Here is a 17,377-nt window from a genome sequence, read left to right as displayed (position 1 = left end):
TCTCCGGGCTCTGTCTCATGAATCACATAACTATACTTCTCTTGGACTCGGCATCGAAATTACTAGTCATATCCTCATAGATTCTTTGATCGACTTTAAGGGCAGGATTGACCAATTCGTGCGATTCGACGTGAACGAAAACCTATGTCTGAAGTTAGCTATTCTTTGAACATTCTTAAAACTTGCGGGAGCGAACCTCAGGTGCCATGATGTTAGAGTTCGGTTGATTTTGAAAATTTGCAGTAGACTATATGAGACAGTCAGACAATGAGGGACAAGTACGCGAGCCCAACATACCCGTTTGTGTTCAAAAGCGAACGCAGCATTACTGTCTTCATTGTATCTCCATCCACCGCGAGAATTGAGACTACTCATGAGAGAGTTGGTGTACAATTTTGATAAACAAAAATTGAAAAATAAATGTCTGAGTGATGGGTTTGTTTCGCCGTCAGGGATTCCGATATGGCAATGTTTTAGGTAGAGAAAGGTTCTTACTTTCCAGATGACTAGTCGACGAAAGAGAAAGATACAGGTTAATAGATATATTTGGATTCGACGAAGAGATAGCCTAGTACGACTTACACTTGATAGGTAGAGTAGTAGGTCAACAAGACTGTATGCCTAGATGTATCAGCTCAACTCAATGCTTAGAATGCGTGGATACGTACGCCCACAATGCTGTAACCAGACCTGGCAAGGATAACAGGTATGAGCGGGGCTTCGGGCAGTGAGAGTATGATGTTTCTTACCTGTATGCATAGTAACTAAACGAATGATTGTGATCAGATAAAAGCGTAGAAATATCAGAGTCAAACTGACCTCGAATGATTCTATCAACCTGATGGTCAGTCTGTGAGAATCCTGTTCTATGCCTTCGCTTTACAAGACGGGTTAACCAGAAAACAAGGTGGATATAACGATGAGGAATTATTCCTCTATTAACTCACAAGGTATAATACCATGGTGGTGGTGATCACAATATCAGCTATACAAGAAGATCCCAACCCTTGCAAGAAACGATATTAAGGTCCGTTACATATATTGACATAAGGGAGGGGCTCACAGAGGATGACGACGATTCTAAATCTCTGAAATTCGATGAACTTGGGAATGAAAGCTATGGCAGCGGCGGTAGCCAAACCCATGACTGTGCGTGTTACGTGTTATATTTGGGATGTGGCGGGTTAAAATCCGAGGGGAAGCGACTCACAAAATGAAATGACGGAGCAGAAAAGAATGAATAGAGAGAGGAAGGTATTGCGTGTCAAAACCTTGACTCTCCAAGAAAAGAAGGCTTGTACTGCTCCACCGATGATTCCCTGTGGTTTGAAGATATAAAAGGCTTCCGAGGGAGATTATAGACTTAGTCAGAGCTGGATCTGTGAGACAGCGAAAGGAATTCAAAATGGGCAGAAATATTTCTTTTTGAATAAGACGAACCAGTAGAGAAAATCCAGTTCGCTGTCTCAAGATAGGGAACATTTCCTACAGTTCGGTTGTAAGGTTGCTGGTTTTCGACGCAGCGCGAAATCAATCACCAAAGTTCTTGATCAAGGAGTCGTATAAGTAAACGAGAGTAAAGACTGTATGAATGGTGTCGGTGATGAACAAGAAGTAGACCTGTCCGCAGAAAGTATTTGATTCATCGAATTCATATATACAGTTTTTTCCGTTATTACTCACGAAGTATTTGATGAACCACTTGTCCCTAGACACATGTGCTTTTAGAACAAACAATAGCAGCTAATGAGAACTTACTCTTTGGAACTAGTTAAGTAAAGATACGTCTGTGTGATGGATATACCATAGAGCAAAACGTTGAAAGCAGTGCCGAGAAATAGAGGACCATGACTAGAATCTGCATTATCGATTATGAAACTGGCATAACAATCAGATAATACGAACACTATTTCAGAACCGCCGGCCATTTGCCCCAATGCTTTGTTCTCCGACGAGCTCGAGACTGGGATGTAATAGGGAGGGGAACGATGTGGCGCGGTACTGGCTGGATTTTGTACACCAATGGTTGACATCCGCCACTCCAGTCTATCTAACGCATATCTCGCGGTTCATATTTCAAAAAGGCAAGACGATTGAAGCAGATGTTGAATCAGGACTGACACCTGAATGACATGGATTAGACGACGCCGCAGAAAGTGGTGAACAGCGGCTTACACAAACTATTACGCCACATGCATTATAAATAGCCCTCCACATGCGGCAACTTCAAAGTGTCTTCTCCAATTTTTTGATGGGTCGCTTATGATTTCAGGAAAGACGGAAATTTTCTGGTTACTACATGAGGATTCAAGTTCGAAAACTCCACCGTGGAGAGCTGACTGACCAGTTGCAACCCAGATTTGGTATGATGCACCAAAATTTTATGTTAGTTTATCCGCGAGCTGCGATAGTGAATCAGTCTTGAAGGTTTGAATGACAATACGGGTCAATCTGTCAAATATTTCCACATGGAAAGTTCGTGCCAAATTGAGTAGTATGGTTGACACGAAGATACTTAATTATGTGCGATTCCACCTAACGCATTGGTCGAGCTTTAGGCAAAGTCATCCGAATCGCTTTTGTAAATACCGGGAGCCTGGCCATCTGTTTCATGTTGTTTGAACAACTTGAAGTAGACGAAAACTGATAATGCCTCACCTCTTAGGCCCTGCATATCGATTTCTTCTCCGCCTTCGAACGGGCCGCACTTCACTTTGAATTTTTTACGTGTCCTCGGAATTGGTATGGGACAAAGTTGAGATGAGATAATTCGTGACTCGGGAGAATCAACGTAATAATAGACTTATAGGACGAGAATTGTCGGCTTGAGTAGACTCCAATGTCCGAGGAGTGGATACCAATAGTTCCCACTCCGCTGCTTTGAGATTCTTGTTTTAAGAAACGGGAATATAAAACAAGTCTTTGTGCACACCTTTCCTTTTCTTCCCGGGTCCAGTGACCGAGTTCTTTTTGCGTGTGGCTAGTATCTCCGCAAGGAGCCTAGGAAATACACTCGGATGCTTCGTTTCCTAATATCCAACTAGCAAGTCAAGGACTCAATGACATAGTCTGCTCCTTCCGACCCTGCAAAGCGAAGAACATTCAAGTTAATGATTACACATTTCGCCCATCAGGAGGTGCGCAGCTCAAGTAGTTTGTCGAGACAGTCAAAACCCCTCAGCATACTCATCGATGGTTAATGGGTCTCTTGGGACACTAAGACTGGTATCCAACTACGATCACCGAAGAATGCTAGTTGATATTGGTCCGAATGGACGCAGGAAAAAACCTAACAACGCGTGTTTTATCTGAGTCATTGCAGTTCATTTCGTGACGTTGCTTTTCACCATCAACCCTACTTCAATCGCGTGCCGGAACAATAGTCTTTTTTTCGTCTTTGAGCGGGTCGCACCCCGTTTTAGAGGTGTCCTCGGGGTCAGCGTGGGTTGACCAGTGCAATTGAGGTGAAAAGTCTCGTGATTCGAGAGAGTCAATGCGAACATGGACTTCGGGTGCGGTCCTTTTCTTGGGTCGTCTGCTGAAAAGACCGTTCTACGATAATCACAGAATGTAAGATTCTTTTCCTCGCGTACTGTGGCTGAGCAAGTCACTCACGGTGATCTCCATGGCTCCATGAGAAAGACTTATACTCTGAGCGCGGAGACGACTGGCAATGCTGGTGGACGATTTCCCTCGTTCACTTTCAGCCTCCGCCGAAATTCGGGGTAAGTCCGTAGTTTTGACCCCAGAGTCGCTAACCACATCATCACAATCATTTGCTTCGGATGAATATCCCCAGCCTTTGCGGGAGTTAAGGCTACTCATAAGGGAATTGCTATATACTTTGCCGAGCGGATAATTGAAGATTAGATGACTAGACAATTATTTCAGCAAGTCATTTCATGAAGCTCAACCATACCCACTTTCCCGAAGCCTATATACAAGATTAGATCGCCTTAATCGGAAAATTTGGTATTTGCTTACGTCTGCGAGATAAACAATCAAGTCGGTAGTGGCTAAGACCGAGGTGACGAGCCCAGTCTGGACAGTGACTAAAGAAACGAGTTCAGGCAAAAAGAAACGAAAGCTTGAAAAGAAAAAAAGAGTCGACTAACGTCTGATGATGCGGTCAATCATGAGGTCTGAACGCCTGAAACCGGTTTTGTGCCTTCTCTAAGGGAGAATGGGGAAGCCTGCGAGGAGCGTAGGAGGTTTCGCGTACCCTTGTTATATAAGATGAGGATGGAACTGTCATATACACGTTGAAAAGAAAACGCACAGATACCATACTAAAGCCGAGGTGATAAGCACATCGACCAAGCTTGCTGTGACCAGCCAAATGATAACAACTACCTATCAGGACGTTAGTCAATAAAAGGAAATGCATAAGTTATGTCTACAACTAACTTTGAAGTTTCGGAATTCTATGAAGTGGGGAGTTTGCATAACCTCCCATGCAGTGACGACACCGCAGACTGAAAATGAAAATCAGAAAGACAAAAGAGGATAGCAAACTCTTGCTTACCTCCACCAATCACAGCACCCGAAGCTACAATTGCGCTCAAGATGTAATTTTTGGTCAAGACTTTAACACGCCATGAAAAAAATAGCTGAACTAGAGCAGCTATTACCCCCTATCATGAGAGATACTTGAAATTGATAATCGCATAAAGGTGGACACAGGACTCACGACGAAGGCAGGTTCTGATACAGAGGAGACAAATCAGTCACATATACCAGGTGTGAACAGGACGCGCGAAACCTGTAGCAAATACTTCAACTAGATTGAGAGAGCAGCAGAAAGAAAAGAATGAGATAACTAACACCAGTTGGCCGTCCTGATAACTTCCATATCACCTAGGTATCCTGTCAGCTTGAAATGGAACAAAATATGTATTACACCGCATTTACCGAACCGAAGGATGAGAGTGTCGTATAGATATATGGCGTTAAATACGGAATTGATTGCGTCAAGGATGAAGATAAGGAGTACCTGTCCATACGAAGTCAGTTTGTTTCATATTGTAACCTTTGCAAGACCTTACGAAAAACTTCATCCACCAGCGGTCCCTATAATACGCGTGAGTCTGGAAAGTGATGATTGACACGGTGACGACGTACCTGGGAAAATTTGTATAATAGATGTAAACCTGAGTCGTCATCACGCCGAAGAGGAAGATATTGAACATAAATCCGATGAACATAGGTCCATGTCTATTTCTAGCAGTCAGAAAACTATCCGCTTGATGTCGAGGGGGACGGCGACCTACGCGATTTGTGCCGGATTTGCCATTTGTTTTATGCCTGACAATCACTTTAAGGTATGTGTAGTGGATGTCGTTACTGAGAAAATGACAAGGTAGGAAGACATTGAGGGTTTTTATTAAAATATCATTCGGTCGCAGACCAAAACTTCTTCCGTGTTTTGGTGACGTAGTGGGTAAGAACTGGACGATTTGTTATGCCACGTTTCAACCCGCGCTTGTATAACAAAAGGATGTCGCGTCTGCCAGTAAAACCGAATTCATGTAGAAGCAGGTCGTGAAAGGGATCAGAAAGACGGGACGATGGCGCGTACTCCGAACGGTTCGGTGAAAAGGTATCCACGTGATCGTGATCCGTTACCTACTGTATTTGGCGACCTCTGAATTCAGGATCCATCAATTATTTTCTCTTTCTCTCCCGTCTCCATGACAGACAAAGCTGCTCGTCGCCAACGCTTCGAAAAAGTCTATCATCGTATTGCAGATGAACTACTAGATGAACTGAGGAAGGAAAACATCCCAGATGACGCCATTCAGTGGTACCGCAAAGTAACGCTTTTCTACCCAGTCATAAAGAGAAAATAAAAATTCAAAAATGCCGATGTGATCAATCATGTAGAGTCTCGATTACAATGTTCCCGGTGGAAAACTCAATCGTGGAATGGCCGTTGTCGATACTGTCGAAATTCTGAAACGTCGTCCTCTCACCGAGGACGAATATCTCAAATCTGCTGTCCTCGGCTGGTGTGTCGAACTTGTAAGTGTCCCTTTTACGTTTATTTTTTTTACTGCTTCCTGATTGAACTTTCGATTTTTAATCAAGCTTCAATCGTATTTCCTCGTTTCCGATGACATTATGGATACATCCATCACTCGTCGCGGTCAACCTTGCTGGTATCGCAACCCTGGCATTGGAATGATTGCGATCAACGACTCTTTCATGATATCTTCCGCCATCTATCGTCTTATCAAGAGTTATTTCAAGAAAGAAGCTTACTATATCGATCTCGTTGAACTTTTCCAAGAAACGACATGGCAAACCGAAATCGGTCAACTCATTGATCTCATCACTGCACCTGAAGAGGTCAACCTCGATAAATTCTCCTTAAAAAAGTAAATAACCTTTCACTTGAGTCTCCACCATTCTTAACGCAAATCACAAAATCAGGCACTCATTTATCGTCATTTGGAAAACCGCCTACTACTCCTTCTACCTTCCCGTCGCATGTGCCATGTACATGTGTGGCATCACCCATACTCCCATCCCATTCGCCAACTCCTCCTTACCCCCAAAAGATCCTTACGAAATCGCTAAATCCATTCTAATTCCTTTAGGCGAATACTTCCAAATCCAAGACGACTTCCTCGATTTCGCCGGAACTCCTGAGCAAATCGGTAAAATTGGAACAGATATCATCGATAACAAATGTTCATGGTGCATAAATACCGCTCTCCTCCATGCATCGCCTGATCAACGTAAAATTTTGGATGAACATTACGGAAAGAAGCCGAGTGGCGGCGATAGTGAGTTGAAGATCAAAGCCGTGTTTGAAGAGTTGGAGATTAGGGAGAAGTATGCCGCTTACGAGGAGAAGGTTGTTGGTCTGTTGAGGGAGAGAATTGCCGATGTACCTGAGTTGGGCAGAGAGAATACGTTGAGAGGGGAAGTGTTCGAGAGTTTCTTGAGCAAAATTTATCGCAGAAGCAAGTAGATTTCGGTGACGATGATCGATGATCATCGCTACTTCGTTCAACTACCCAGTTATAATAGGCTAGATTTCCTGCTGTAGCCACTAAGTAATACTTCCCTCTCTAATGAAGTATCATCATTTCAAACTGCAGAGTCTATAACACGTCACCGGCTCGGAGTCCATAACTGTTACTTCCTTTTTACATTCAACAGAACACGAAACAAATACACGATCACGAATAAAAACAATAACAACATTTTACTTCTTTACTTTCACCGCCAACCTGCACCTATTCACTCTCATCTTTCTTTTCCCCAACAAACTGATCAAACCAACGGAATATCTCTTCATGCCACACAACACTACAACACACACACTCAGTTTCCTCTCTCCAAAAAATCACACAACCTACATACCTGTTTTCAGGTTTCAAAACCCAATGATTCTCATCAGGAAAGATAAGCAATCGACTAGGAACTCCAAGTCTTAAAAGGATAGCGTATCAGCAAAACTAGAATAAAGTGAAATCTACTTATAACGTACTGTTGCAAAACCTGGAAAGCAGATATACCCTCCGTCTCTGGAAGTCTATAATCCTTACTCGAATGAATGACAAGTTGCGGTGTAGACCATTTATGCACAAAATTGGATGGGCTGAATCTAAGCAATTTCATTTAAAACAATATATAGTCAGTTCATGAACAGCAGCTTCAAGATTTCCTACTTACTTCGTTGATAGCTTCTTGCCTTTCTCTTCCCAGGGTCTATTAGATAGCGCATTACATCAGTACACCCCCAATCACAAGTTTAAATTTGAAATTCGCTTTACCTGCCTCCCCATTCATGGTTAAACTGCGGAAAACGATAAACACGTCGAACATGAGAAACAAGAAAAACAGTTTGTACGCACGAAGAAAATTTCGTCAGTAGAGAACCCATTATACTGCGTATCGAACACTCCATCATGACACACAAGAGCCTAAAGTAGACGATCCAGCCTTTAGACTTAACCAGCAATGCATAGAGAAAGCAAAAACTTTACCTTGAACCCAAATCCAAATTCCGGGTTAGACTGAATCCAACTACAGCAAGGTAAAACGTTAAATAAAAAGTCACGATGAATGACTGGAGACTGACTTGATAGCATATCCACCCCAACTAGCGCCAGCCGCCACAGCGCGGTCCGCATCAATCTAGTTCACCGATATGATGTCATGCAAGCTTTCTTCAGTACGAACGGTACGTACCTCAGGATATTTGTCCAAGGCATATTTCCATCCGTTGATAAGGTCCACAAATGGTTTGCCTCCCCAATCTTCCTTGATCGCGTCCGTTAATTCTCGACCAAAGGTCGTACTACCAGTCGGATTAAGGGCGATGACAAAGTATCCTTGTCCTGTAAAAGCTGCAAAAAGACGATTAGCTTTGCTTATGACACTCGGATAATGACGACACACCATTTGGATTCCACCTCGTTGACCACTGGTCTTCCCAAGCACCTTGAGGTCCACCATGAATGAACAGGACAACCGGCCATTTCTTCTTATCACCCTCTTTCCATCCTCTAGGTTTGAAAGCCCATCCATGAATCTTCTTATCATTCGCTCCAGCAAAGTAAAACTCTTCTCCAGGATGCAACCATTTTTCTCTCAAAGCGGCCTCGGTGAAGCCTGATATTTTAGAAATATCACCTTTCAAACCCTTTGCGACTCGTTCTGAAGGTTGGGTGAGATCAGAGAGATGCCGAGGAAGATGTTGAATCAGATATGCATCGTTAGGAGATGTGAGGGAGGAACGCGAGAAGAGTACGCGTCCGGTAAACATGGTGTACATTCCAGTGACTGCACCAGTAGAAGTGAGTTCCGTGGGCTTGGTATATATCTCATCGAGAATAGGGTCGGTTGTAGACTCCGATGGGGTCGGAGGGACCGGAAGGTAGAAAAGTTTGACTTTAGCTTGATCACCAGCTGTTAAGTAGATGAAGGTGCCCTCCATGTTGAACTACCAAAATCTTAATATCAAGGGGTGTGAGAAAAAAGGTAGTACGGAATGCATACCATGAGTGACTCGACCGAACGATCCCAATGTTGAGTAAGAGTGTAGCGAACATTGACCTTGAGATCATAGATGACGATCTTGGCTCTGTCACTCTCATAACCATCTTCATCGAGCTCCACCCAGGCGACTTTGTCACCTTGGTGATTGAAAACCGGATTGTGAGTAGCACCTTGCTTTCCCGAAGTAAGTTCACGTGGTTTTGAAGCACCACGGATGTCGACAATGTAGACCTGTCAAGACGCGCGTAAGTACCTGGGCGATTTGAAAAGCCAATATCGTACGTTCTGTTTGGTATGCCATGCCTCAGGAAGGATGGGGTCCTTGGCAGTATATACGATATGAGTTGGGGAAACATCAAAGTCATCAGTACCACCAAAAGGTTCCACAGGCGTATGCTATATGAGAATATGAGTTCGCTGATATATCGTAAGACATGATACGCACGTGAGAAGAGCCTTTCATGGGACTGAAAAACTCAGGACCCATCCTCCAGTTATAATCGGGGTGCAAAAAGAGCGCAACACAGAAAAGGGCCGACTTCTTAGGGCCGACCCAGGTGTCCCAATGCCTGACATAGGTAGAATCGTAAATCATCGCAGTTGTTCCACGCGAAGCCAAGAGTTTATCCCTTTCATTTACGGTATTCAAGTCATAGTCATCGTAGACGTTGTCCGAAAAGACGAGATGCCTGGATCGGGCGTTGTACTTGAAGTTGGTCGCAGTCTTGGTTGGGATCGTGCCAATGAGAACGCGGTTGCACGACAAGTCGAGAGGACGATCGGAGGCAGTAGCGGCATCGTAGCCACCGCAAACTTCGAAGGCGTAGATCTCGAGATTGTCCTTGTCTCCTTCAACAACGTGCGCCAAGGTCGTGCCGGAAAGCCAAAAGACCTCGCCCTTGGGAAGCTGCGGGGCACGATCAAGATAGATACGCGATCAAGAGTGATGAGGCATACCGGAATTTCCGCAGATGTAAAGGTAGATGCGACTGGGAAAACGACGAGAGTTTTGTTGAACCTAGAGACGATGAGTGCATATCCAAGAGCGCTGAGAGGACACGCACTTTTTCTCTTCGAAATCATATTTGGAGATAGTCGTGAAAGCGAAATCGCCTGCGACGTTGGGAACTGCTGCCGAGGGGCGCGCAAGGCCAGCCTGGAGAGAGGGGTGAGGGACAGGGGGTGAGTGCGACGACGAGGACTGACGAGATCTTGTGGCTGGAGGGCGTCTAGAGACGACATGGGCGGCAGAGAAGGAGAGAACAGGGGCAGCTGCGTAGCGCCCAGCAGCGAAACGGGCACGCGCATTCTTGATTTTCGTCTCAAAGATCAGGCTGGTAATAAAAAGACAAGGGACTGCTCCACTAGCGTAGCTACTCCTCCATTTCAGCCACCGCACCTCCGACGCCGCCTCCCTCCTGCTCCGTCGTCTCCCCCGTCGCAGAGTCAAAGTGGCACAGTAGGCTCACCCGGAACATCACCATCCGCTCCCCGATCAGCTTTAATAACTGCGCCTGCTCGGCAGTCAATTCTCTGCCCTCCTCGCAGACCTTATGTGGCGCATCCAGCGTCGGCACTCCCCGGTTCAACCGCGTCGTAAGGCCCAGCTTGCGCAGCTGAGGTTCTTCATTGTGCGGAAATGGCTCGGGAGGATCAGAGTATGTGCGCATCACTGGGCCGGCAGGAAGAATTACTGTCCGGCTCGCCTTGTTTCCTGCGCGACCAAAGTCTGGTCGTTGGAAATCGGCGAACCAGTCAATGACCTCTTGTGGCTCAGAGTCTGTGAACATGATGCCCACTTGGCCTTTTATATGCTGTTTCATTTTATTTCATTAGGATACGAAAAAATGCTTGATTTATTGTACCCACTTTTGCGAGCTTGTGGATGCCCGTGCAGCGCTCCTCCTCTGGCGTCAGCCCCAGTGCTTTTGCCATGACTTTTCCTTTGCCAAAAAATATCCGTGCGGTGCTGATATCCTAGCTTCAGGTTCTGCTCTCTTTCCACTCAAAAATCTACTCACCCTCTCCACTGTTCCCGCACAGTCGACAGATGAGAATTCCGCAGGTTGCCAACTTCGAATAACCAGCAGTACCTCCACTTGTCTACATTTTCTTGTATCTATCGACTCCGTCAGTACCAGAGAAAAAATCAAAAGGCCAAATCACATATCTGACCTCGTTCATCAACGAGCTTTTGTGCTCTTTTCCTTTTTTTGCAACCTTGGTCAACGAAACTGTTTCCACAGTTAGGTGCTTGCTATGCAAACAGACTAGTACCTACCGAGCTTTGAGCGTTTTGATTGAGGCATTGTGAGGAGGAGAAGAGATCAGTGCTTTTACAAATATGGCAATGCATATTTTTTGCGATCAAATCCATCATATCTCTCGCCATGGCCGCTCTGACTGTCTCTCCCGACCAGCTCACCTCTCTCCAGGCCGCCCTCCTGAACGTTTCGGGCGATACCCCTCTTCACACCCGATTCCGTGCACTCTTCACTCTCAAATCTCTGAAAAACGAAGATGCTGTCCGAATCATCTCCAAAGGTAACAAACCGACCCTTATATTGACTGTCATAATCTACTAATTCACACCTGTTTTAGGATTCGCAGATGATTCTGCACTACTGAAACATGAATTCGCGTATTGTCTGGGTCAAATGAAATTGGCACATGCATTACCTACACTTGAATCCGTACTCCGCAATACCAAAGAAGATCCAATGGTCCGACACGAGGTTCGTACAACCTAACTAACCTTCCTTCACACTCTTTCTCAATATATGAAAATGCAAAAAGGCAGCGGAGGCCATGGGCGCAATATCATCCTCAATATCTCTCCCCATCCTCAAAGAATTCTTAACAGACTCCAATCGAAGCGTCCGCGAAACTTGCGAAATCGCCATCTCAAAAATCGAATGGGACAATTCTCCAGAAGGACAAGCCCATAAAAAGGGAACTGATAGCTCTATTCCGCATGTCTTAAATTTTCTCGTATCGAGTTTCTTTCAGAAAAGTTCTAATACGAAAACCTTAAACAGGTTGTATACATCAATAGATCCTGCACCAGCAACATCTAGTCTCCTCTCAGGCGCACCAAAACCTGATTCCATTTCCTCAAACCAAATCACTGCTTTACAAAAGGATCTGACGGATACAAAATTACCACTTTTCGAACGTTATCGTGCGATGTTTGCTTTACGAAATATTGGCACACCCGCTGCTGTTGATGCATTAGCGTCAGGATTTTCAGACGATAGTGCTTTATTCAAGTAATCTCACTTCGACTCTTCTCTCCCAACCAAACACGAATCTTACCATCGTTTTTTTTTTAGACACGAAATTGCTTTCATCTTTGGGCAAATGCTTTCACCGCATTCCGTACCCTCTCTACTCAAAGTATTACAAAATGTAAACGAATCGGATATGGTGAGACATGAAGCTGCTGAAGCTCTTGGTGGAATTGGCACTCCTGAAGTGTTACCGCATTTGAAAGAATGGATGAAGAGAGATGATGCTCCGAGGGTTGTGAGAGAGAGCTGTCAAGTTGCGATTGATATGTGGGAGGTACGTGATTCATTCATTTTTTTTTTTTTTTTCAAATCGATTAATTTCTTATGATGTTACTTAGTATGAGAATTCTGGAGACTTTCAGTATGCGAATGGTTTGATGGCGAGTCAGAAGGTGGTTGAGGCATGAAGGATGATTGTCAATGTATTATATATGTTTCGAAGCAGAATGCACACCGCCTATCACAAATAAATCAATCCGTGTACCACCCATGATCCATGAAGCCCTAGTAGAAATAATTTTCTTTGTAAAAGGGTGTCAGTACCATTCCATATCTAACAGAGAGACAAAAATAGCTAAGTAAACGATAAACGAGTGTCGATCACAACAACGTCAAATACGAAAATCAAAAAAGAACGACGACTGTATGCCGCTGGACGGGCATTCTTATCTCGTCTCGCAAGGCTGGTCGGGTCATGGAACAGGTCTCCGCCAAGATTCTATCATCCGTCCTCTCGCCATTCCACAAAAACGCACTCTTGCAGGGTTGGGCAAGGATCGAGATGAAGCGTTTCCCTTCTGGGACCAGTTCAGTTTTCTCTCCCTCTCTCATTGTTTCATAAACCCCGTAACTAACTTATGTATTGAAAATTTCTTAATAGTGTGTTTTCGATAGCGGCGAAATCGATTCAGGTGAAACTATATAAAGATGACGAAGATGATTCTGTGAGATTTTCATTTATTGCCTCGAACCATTATCAGTTTTCTGATTCACCCCCCTTCTTCTTGATCTTCGTCATCGGCTCATATAGGACACAGAAGATACTCCAATACAATCATCATTAGAACTTACAACCACCGGTATAATCTCAAACAAACCTCCCAAACTCGGATTGTCTGCTACTGGAATTGCTACTGCTACCACAACTTCTTCCTCATCCAATTCCGGAATAAACACACCTGCGATAACGACATCTATTATACCCAATTCTTTGGCATCTTCATCGTCAAATTTACTTGTGGCAGCTAAAAAGGAATCTGCAAAACGAATATTGTATTCTCGATTCTTTCGTGGTCCCGTCCTCGGTCCTGATTCTGATGCGATAATTAAAACGCGAACGGGAGATGAAACTTCGGGTTGGAATTCGAACTTGAGTGGAGGAGTAAAAAGTGGTAGTAGGACACCGATGGCGATTGCGAAATCTAAATTGACGACTGCGAGTGAGGCTGTTGTACCCTCGAATAAGGAGGTAGAAAAGCTTAAAGGAGAGGAAGAGCAGAAGAAGGTGAAAAAGAGAAAACGGAGTGATGATGATGAGGCCAAAATTAAAGAGCAAGAGGGAGAGGGAGAGGAGAGGAGAAAGAAGGAAAAGAAAGAGAAGAAGAAGAAAGAGAGGGAAGAGAAAAAGGAGAAGAAAGAGAAGAAGAAAAGGAAGCGGGATGAGAAGGAAAGTTTGAAGGGAGAAGAAAAGAGGGAAAGAAAATCCAAGAAGGATAAAATCGTAGAACTCAACGAAACCTCTACCAACATCGACGAAAGAAAACCAATACCCACCTGTGAAGATGAAGAGCTACGCAACGACCACAGCGAGAAGAAGAGAAAGAAGCGAAAAGAGAAGGACGGTAGGCATGATATAATCGGAGACAAGGAAAAGAGGCGCCGAGAACGAAAACAAAATCGCGACCGTAAAGACGCGGCAAAGAAGGCAGCGGCGGCCGCTGTTGTATCTCAAGTCATCGGTGCGGACTGCGAGGGACTTGACGACTCCGACACAAGGTTGGTCTACTACTCTCTAGTGGAGAATAGCGAAAATCTTCGCTCGGAGTCGAAGAAAAAGAAGATGCGGAAGAGGGATGACTGAAGCTATCCTTTCTGAAGTATCACTTGTACACTTCCGCTTCATCTCTGAATGTCATCCAATTGATTTGAGCGCACCTACAGCATATATCTTGCTTTCTGCGACATGATGATCAGAGCCGGCGTTGATATCTCCAATCGTTCGATTCAACAATAAGTATGAAATGTGGACGAGGGGCCCTCAGCCAGCATACATGTGATCGCACTACTGGCTTGAACCTATCCCGAGTCCTTAGAAGGGAGTGGCTCCGTTCGTGGCTAGTACGGTCCAGGGTACTCCGAAATTCGGAACATCCATCTGTCTCTCCCAGCTTGATCTGTTTCAGAATCCACTTCGCCCTCCTAACATAATAAATCTGCATCAAAATATTACTCGCGGCAAGTCGAAGGAGACGGCAAAAGCCTACATCTGTTCGTTTTTTGTTCTTGTCATTCCAACCGGTATTCTACTACACTTATACTTAGAACAGTCATTTTTGTTATTGGATCAGCGTCACATAAAGCTGAACATCGTGAACGGATGTGGAGCGCAACGTCGGTGCTCTGTAGAGGAAGGTGTGTCCACTTTCGACGACTGTAATTCCGGTACAAACATGGAGCGAATCTGAGGTTGAGCGATTCCAGCTCTTCAAGTAATCTCACTTTTTCTGCCTTTAAACGTTTATTTTGAGAAGCATTGTCGGATGGTTTGACGCTATGCTAGTGAGTGAGATAGACAAGTCCTCCTCTTCTTCTCTCGGTGGATGCCCTATTTCAAATCGTCGATTATTTCTGATTTCATACTCTTCGCAGGTTTATGTACTACAAACATCATAGGGATGATTGCTGACTCCGCCCTGGTTATGACAACATTTTTCTTCAACGCCACTCGGTGCCTGACAAATATATTCTGATTCCCCTCATTCGGCTTTTTGAAATCTCCATTTTGTCGCCCCGAGTGCTATGCTGGCATTTAATTCCATGGGGGAGTGGGGTAGGCAAAAGATACAGAAGAAAACATCAAGGCGAAACCTTGCGTACAGTTCAATTAAAATGCTATACAAATAAAACCACAAAAACAAAGCGTACGAAGAAAAGTAATGGGAGGATGAAGCGTCAAGAAGTTAAAACAAAGTAAAACTTGGTCATAATCACTACAAGAACAAGTGAATGGGCGGCGAATAACGTGTTGTACCCGATCAATTCCAACTTCGGGTCACAAAAGCAGCTAAGGTAAAGGTTTAATAAGGATACGGCGGCCATAAAATGCACGAGGAATTGCGCCAACAGGCGGGTTTCAGGCCTGAATAGAGCAAAGATAAGAGATACTACGGTAGTAGTACTAACGATTATGAAGACGATGAGCATGAGGTGACGGTTTGACGCAAAGAAAATCTACGCGTTGGTGGTCCTCACTGCTACCAACAGACGTCCTTTAAATACCCAATTTTCCTGAGGGTCGTGGCGGGTGCGACGTCCAGACTGTTGAGTGGCCTAGGTGCATTGACGTCCAAGTCCATGGCAGTGGCTCATGAATTCTATCATGTCTTCCCGTGCACTATCAAAAGCGGACAGGTATCTATTGTCTTCGGAATTCGGGAAGCACCAAGACATACGATCACTGCTTCAAATTACTCACGCGGCCACTCCGTAAACGACCATGAAATGGACAACCCCGCCTAAAAATAGGTAACCTAATTGAAAAGCTCTCGAGTGGCTACATGCACACGAATTTACTCGAACCGACCGGACAAGTCGCTTATTTTCTGCCCAGCTTTTCTCTGATCACGGCCACCTATTCCATATCGAGTCTCCTCCCTGTCATTTCCCCCTTTTGTACCCTGTTCAAATGGAGAACTTGTCCTATTGGGGCATCAAAAATCAGATAAGATCCTTATAACAAGGGTAGAAAGCGTACTCTGCACGGCAGTTAGTAAAGTCCAATTGGGACGGTAAAGTTCAGGTTCGATGATCTGGTCTGTTTCTAGAGTATGAACAGAAAGAAAAGCAAGTGGACCCGCCGAGCGAATAAAGAAGATAGAAAGCAAAACACCAAAAGACAAAAAAATTGAAGGAAGAGGATTTCGAACGTTATCGTGTGATGTTTGCTTTACGAAATATTGGTACACCTGCTGCTGTTGATGCATTAGCATCAGGATGTTCCGACGATAATACTTTATTCAAGTAATCTCACTTAGACTCTTCTCTCCCATCAAACACGAATCTTACCATCTGTTTTTTTAGACACGAAATTGCCTTTATCTTTGGGCATATACTTTCACCGCATTCCGTACCCTCTCTACTCAAAGTATTACAAAATGTAAACGAATCGGATATGGTGAGGCATGAAGCTGCTGAAGCTCTTGGTGAGATTGGCACTCCTGAAGTGTTACCGCATTTGAAAGAATGGATGAAGAAATATGATGCTCCGAGGGTTGTGAAAGAGAGCTGTCAAGCTGCTGTTGATATGTGGGAGGTACGTGATTTTCCCCAGGTACAACCTGTGATTCACGAAACTCTGGCAGAATAATTTGTTTTGTAAAGAGTGCCAGTACCATTCCATATCTAACAGAGAGACAAAAATAGCTAAGTAAGTGATAAACGATCGTCGATCACAACAACGTCAAATACGAAAATCAAAAAAGAACGACGACTGTATGCCGCTGGACGGGCATTCTTATCTCGTCTCGCAAGGCTGGTCTGGCCATGGAACAGGTCTCCGCCAAGATTCTACCATCCGACCGCTCGCCATTCCACAAAAACGTACTCTTGCAGGGTTGGGCAAGGATCGAGATGAAGCGTTTCCCTTCTGGGACCAGTCCAGCTCTCTTGGTTCTCCGTCGACCCCGTAACTAATTTGTGTATTGAAAACTTGCAGTGTGTTTTCGCTAGCGGCGAAATCGATTCGGGTGAAACTATATAAAGATGACGTAATAAACCTGCATCAAAATATTACTCGCGGCAAGTCGAAGGAGACGGCAAAAGCCTACATCTGTTCGTTTTTTGTTCGTGTCATTCCA

General features: G+C 44.4%; 9 protein-coding genes across 9 annotated transcripts; 4 read left to right on the top strand and 5 right to left on the bottom strand.

The window, feature by feature from the left end:
- Positions 1 to 22: 22 nt before the first annotated feature.
- AGABI2DRAFT_119608 (hypothetical protein) lies at positions 23 to 375 on the bottom strand (the record flags this gene model as incomplete). The annotated part of the gene is made up of 3 exons (XM_006462703.1): positions 23 to 142; positions 197 to 247; positions 298 to 375. 3 exons carry the CDS (start codon positions 373 to 375, stop codon positions 23 to 25), a joined length of 249 nt encoding a protein of 82 aa, XP_006462766.1.
- Positions 376 to 398: 23 nt separating this feature from the next.
- AGABI2DRAFT_193867 (hypothetical protein) lies at positions 399 to 1,976 on the bottom strand (the record flags this gene model as incomplete). Its single annotated transcript, XM_006462702.1, has 15 exons — positions 1,906 to 1,976; positions 1,759 to 1,851; positions 1,684 to 1,708; positions 1,539 to 1,620; positions 1,441 to 1,485; positions 1,366 to 1,379; positions 1,211 to 1,319; positions 1,064 to 1,147; positions 948 to 1,006; positions 820 to 877; positions 750 to 764; positions 669 to 690; positions 583 to 613; positions 496 to 506; positions 399 to 424 (listed from the first exon to the last, which is right to left on the bottom strand). Coding segments are annotated over exons 1-15 (696 nt in total), but the record flags the coding sequence as incomplete, so codon positions are not given.
- Positions 1,977 to 3,360: 1,384 nt separating this feature from the next.
- AGABI2DRAFT_119607 (hypothetical protein) lies at positions 3,361 to 5,293 on the bottom strand (the record flags this gene model as incomplete). Its single annotated transcript, XM_006462701.1, has 15 exons — positions 3,361 to 3,552; positions 3,616 to 3,874; positions 3,924 to 3,934; positions 3,985 to 4,087; positions 4,149 to 4,223; positions 4,280 to 4,353; positions 4,408 to 4,475; positions 4,526 to 4,634; positions 4,691 to 4,704; positions 4,763 to 4,780; positions 4,825 to 4,857; positions 4,912 to 4,993; positions 5,046 to 5,070; positions 5,122 to 5,214; positions 5,271 to 5,293. The coding sequence occupies 15 exons, from the start codon at positions 5,291 to 5,293 to the stop codon at positions 3,361 to 3,363; spliced, it is 1,179 nt and encodes a 392-aa protein (XP_006462764.1).
- A 390-nt stretch (positions 5,294 to 5,683) lies between these two features.
- On the top strand, positions 5,684 to 7,111 carry AGABI2DRAFT_193864 (putative farnesyl diphosphate synthase). The gene is made up of 4 exons (XM_006462700.1): positions 5,684 to 5,813; positions 5,884 to 6,021; positions 6,088 to 6,377; positions 6,433 to 7,111. The coding sequence occupies exons 1-4, from the start codon at positions 5,691 to 5,693 to the stop codon at positions 6,974 to 6,976; spliced, it is 1,095 nt and encodes a 364-aa protein (XP_006462763.1). The 5' UTR covers positions 5,684 to 5,690; the 3' UTR covers positions 6,977 to 7,111.
- A 133-nt stretch (positions 7,112 to 7,244) lies between these two features.
- On the bottom strand, positions 7,245 to 10,308 carry AGABI2DRAFT_186633 (hypothetical protein; the record flags this gene model as incomplete). Its single annotated transcript, XM_006462699.1, has 16 exons — positions 10,219 to 10,308; positions 10,077 to 10,168; positions 9,970 to 10,030; positions 9,458 to 9,919; positions 9,295 to 9,408; positions 9,013 to 9,243; positions 8,413 to 8,956; positions 8,203 to 8,360; positions 8,093 to 8,148; positions 7,998 to 8,037; positions 7,866 to 7,934; positions 7,785 to 7,807; positions 7,684 to 7,719; positions 7,499 to 7,615; positions 7,372 to 7,440; positions 7,245 to 7,317 (listed from the first exon to the last, which is right to left on the bottom strand). The coding sequence occupies exons 1-16, from the start codon at positions 10,252 to 10,254 to the stop codon at positions 7,245 to 7,247; spliced, it is 2,181 nt and encodes a 726-aa protein (XP_006462762.1). The 5' UTR covers positions 10,255 to 10,308.
- AGABI2DRAFT_207369 (hypothetical protein) lies at positions 10,293 to 11,333 on the bottom strand. Its single transcript, XM_006462698.1, has 5 exons — positions 11,294 to 11,333; positions 11,188 to 11,246; positions 11,034 to 11,131; positions 10,882 to 10,981; positions 10,293 to 10,826 (listed from the first exon to the last, which is right to left on the bottom strand). Exons 1-5 carry the CDS (start codon positions 11,319 to 11,321, stop codon positions 10,386 to 10,388), a joined length of 726 nt encoding a protein of 241 aa, XP_006462761.1. The 5' UTR covers positions 11,322 to 11,333; the 3' UTR covers positions 10,293 to 10,385.
- A 69-nt stretch (positions 11,334 to 11,402) lies between these two features.
- On the top strand, positions 11,403 to 12,792 carry AGABI2DRAFT_186631 (hypothetical protein; the record flags this gene model as incomplete). Its single annotated transcript, XM_006462697.1, has 6 exons — positions 11,403 to 11,556; positions 11,614 to 11,747; positions 11,809 to 11,984; positions 12,051 to 12,281; positions 12,345 to 12,576; positions 12,641 to 12,792. The coding sequence occupies 6 exons, from the start codon at positions 11,403 to 11,405 to the stop codon at positions 12,707 to 12,709; spliced, it is 996 nt and encodes a 331-aa protein (XP_006462760.1). The 3' UTR covers positions 12,710 to 12,792.
- A 155-nt stretch (positions 12,793 to 12,947) lies between these two features.
- On the top strand, positions 12,948 to 14,382 carry AGABI2DRAFT_119602 (hypothetical protein; the record flags this gene model as incomplete). Its single annotated transcript, XM_006462696.1, has 3 exons — positions 12,948 to 13,108; positions 13,183 to 13,246; positions 13,333 to 14,382. The coding sequence occupies 3 exons, from the start codon at positions 12,948 to 12,950 to the stop codon at positions 14,380 to 14,382; spliced, it is 1,275 nt and encodes a 424-aa protein (XP_006462759.1).
- A 2,076-nt stretch (positions 14,383 to 16,458) lies between these two features.
- Positions 16,459 to 17,213, top strand: AGABI2DRAFT_119601 (hypothetical protein; the record flags this gene model as incomplete). The annotated part of the gene is made up of 4 exons (XM_006462695.1): positions 16,459 to 16,541; positions 16,602 to 16,833; positions 16,883 to 16,947; positions 17,003 to 17,213. 4 exons carry the CDS (start codon positions 16,459 to 16,461, stop codon positions 17,211 to 17,213), a joined length of 591 nt encoding a protein of 196 aa, XP_006462758.1.
- Between the last annotated feature and the right edge of the window lie 164 nt (positions 17,214 to 17,377).

This window comes from Agaricus bisporus (assembly GCF_000300575.1).
Source record: "Agaricus bisporus var. bisporus H97 unplaced genomic scaffold AGABI2scaffold_7, whole genome shotgun sequence".
NCBI lineage: Eukaryota > Fungi > Basidiomycota > Agaricomycetes > Agaricales > Agaricaceae > Agaricus > Agaricus bisporus.
This window is presented reverse-complemented; position numbering and strand designations above follow the sequence as displayed.

What these genes read in the sequence shown, in the direction of transcription:
- AGABI2DRAFT_207369 (XM_006462698.1), bottom strand. Translation starts at nt 11,321, where the DNA reads ATGCCTCAATCAAAACGCTCAAAGCTCG. An exon ending in GTGCGGGAACAGTGGAGAGG is followed by an intron (nt 10,982 to 11,033) that starts GTGAGTAGATTT and finishes CTAGGATATCAG; the next exon opens with CACCGCACGGATATTTTTTG. An exon ending in GCATCCACAAGCTCGCAAAA is followed by an intron (nt 10,827 to 10,881) that starts GTGGGTACAATA and finishes AAAATGAAACAG; the next exon opens with CATATAAAAGGCCAAGTGGG.
- AGABI2DRAFT_193864 (XM_006462700.1), top strand. Translation starts at nt 5,691, where the DNA reads ATGACAGACAAAGCTGCTCGTCGCCAACGCTTCGAAAAAGTCTATCAT. An exon ending in CCATTCAGTGGTACCGCAAA is followed by an intron (nt 5,814 to 5,883) that starts GTAACGCTTTTC and finishes TCAATCATGTAG; the next exon opens with AGTCTCGATTACAATGTTCC. An exon ending in GATAAATTCTCCTTAAAAAA is followed by an intron (nt 6,378 to 6,432) that starts GTAAATAACCTT and finishes TCACAAAATCAG; the next exon opens with GCACTCATTTATCGTCATTT.